General features: G+C 48.2%; 1 protein-coding gene across 1 annotated transcript in view; it reads left to right on the forward strand.

The window, feature by feature from the left end:
- LOC116399817 (bone morphogenetic protein receptor type-2-like) overlaps nucleotides 1-1,441 on the forward strand; it is a 13,098-nt gene extending 11,657 nt beyond the window's left edge. Inside the window, exons 18-19 of the mRNA XM_031877236.1 lie at nucleotides 1-571; nucleotides 730-1,441. The exon at nucleotides 1-571 is cut by the window's left edge and continues 648 nt beyond it. Of these exons, the coding sequence (XP_031733096.1) occupies nucleotides 1-571; nucleotides 730-1,040 (882 nt within the window). The 3' untranslated portion in view covers nucleotides 1,041-1,441. The remainder of the gene's footprint in view (nucleotides 572-729) is intronic.
- The last annotated feature ends 6 nt before the right edge of the window (nucleotides 1,442-1,447 follow it).

Below are 1,447 nucleotides of genomic sequence, written 5' to 3' on the forward strand. Positions count from 1 at the left end.
GGTCATGGTTCAGATACATTCCCATGTGTCCAGAGAGCCCGTTTTGCAGAACCAGTACCGACCCCTGAATCATCCAGAAGCCCAAAGGCTCATCCTGTCCACTCTACTGCCACTGCACTGGTACCAGACCGTACAAATACAGATTCTGGCTCAGCTCCGATCCTGGCAAAAGCTCCAGTGCCAATCCCAGAGGACCCGGACACCTCAACCTCACCTTCAACAGCCCTGCTTTTAAATTCCCTAACCCTTGATCCAGAAGTTCAAGCCCTAAAATTTCCAGTCTCAGATCCAGAAGCTCCAGTCCAAGAAGCTCCAATCGTGAATCCAAAAGCTTCAGTTTTAGAGTTTCAAGTCTCAGCAAATCCAGCTCCAGAACCTCCAGCTTTGGAATCTCAACATTTAGGAACCACAGCTCTTGCAGAAGCTTCAGCTCCAGAACCTGCAGCTCTACAAAATCCCGCCTTAGATCCAGAAACTCAAGGTCTGCTGCAGACCCAGATGGGAAAGGCCAAAGCCAAGAGGCGTCAGCGTCCTTGTTCCCTGGACCTGTCCTCCTCCTGCATCTCCTCAGGTGAGTCAAGATTAAGTGTTGAAGAATTGATTGGCGCCAAAGTACCATAAAGTACATGCTCAGAATCAGTGGTACCAAAGTACCACTCAATAAATGTTGTGTATCTGTGATTTTAACTCTAATAATGTTTCTTCCTCTCTCTTCCTCCTCTTCATAAGATTTTTCCCTGACAGATAACGACAGTCTGAGCGCTTCAGGAGAGAAAATAAAACACCGTGTCAAGACTCCGTACACCCTTAAGAAATGGCGTCCAGCCTCATGGGTCGTCTCCACGGATACAGCTCTCAACACAGACTTCGACTTCAACCCCAGTGGCAGTAGCAGCCAGACCCATTCATCTTCTGGTCTTCATGGAGAAGGGAGCATCTTCAAAAGCAATCAGTCCAAATCTAGCATGGCTGTGTTTCTGGTCGGAGGCGGAGCCACGGCGACCACGACCTCAAAGCCCGACGGAGTGACCTGCTTCTAAAGCTGTCGTTTGATTAAAAAGGAGAGCAGATTCATTTTTTTCACTTCTTTGTCTTCCTTCTCTTTTTGTTTTGGAAAATGGAGTTCACCATTCAGCCTCCCCAGAACTAAACACTCTTTGAAGGACAGTTACCGAGCGGCCGAGTCCAGTGACCGCTTCACCCCTCTGACTTTCTAGCCGTGACCCTGTCTGTGTAGCATAAACGTCCATGATGTCCAGGAGATATTTCTGTTTGTGGATTCCTGAACTTCTAGATGATTGGCTTCTGTCGCAAATAGTCTTGTGGCTAATCGAATATCGGTAAGGCCTTGACCCTACCTGGGTCACAAATTTACCTAGAAGGCCACTAAAGCAGACGTTCGGGGTCCGCTACAGTATGTTCCTCTTTAGTAGACGTTCGGGGTCCG

This window comes from Anarrhichthys ocellatus, unplaced genomic scaffold (assembly GCF_004355925.1).
Source record: "Anarrhichthys ocellatus isolate YVR2014 unplaced genomic scaffold, GSC_Weel_1.0 scaffold130, whole genome shotgun sequence".
In the NCBI taxonomy this organism is placed as follows: domain Eukaryota; kingdom Metazoa; phylum Chordata; class Actinopteri; order Perciformes; family Anarhichadidae; genus Anarrhichthys; species Anarrhichthys ocellatus.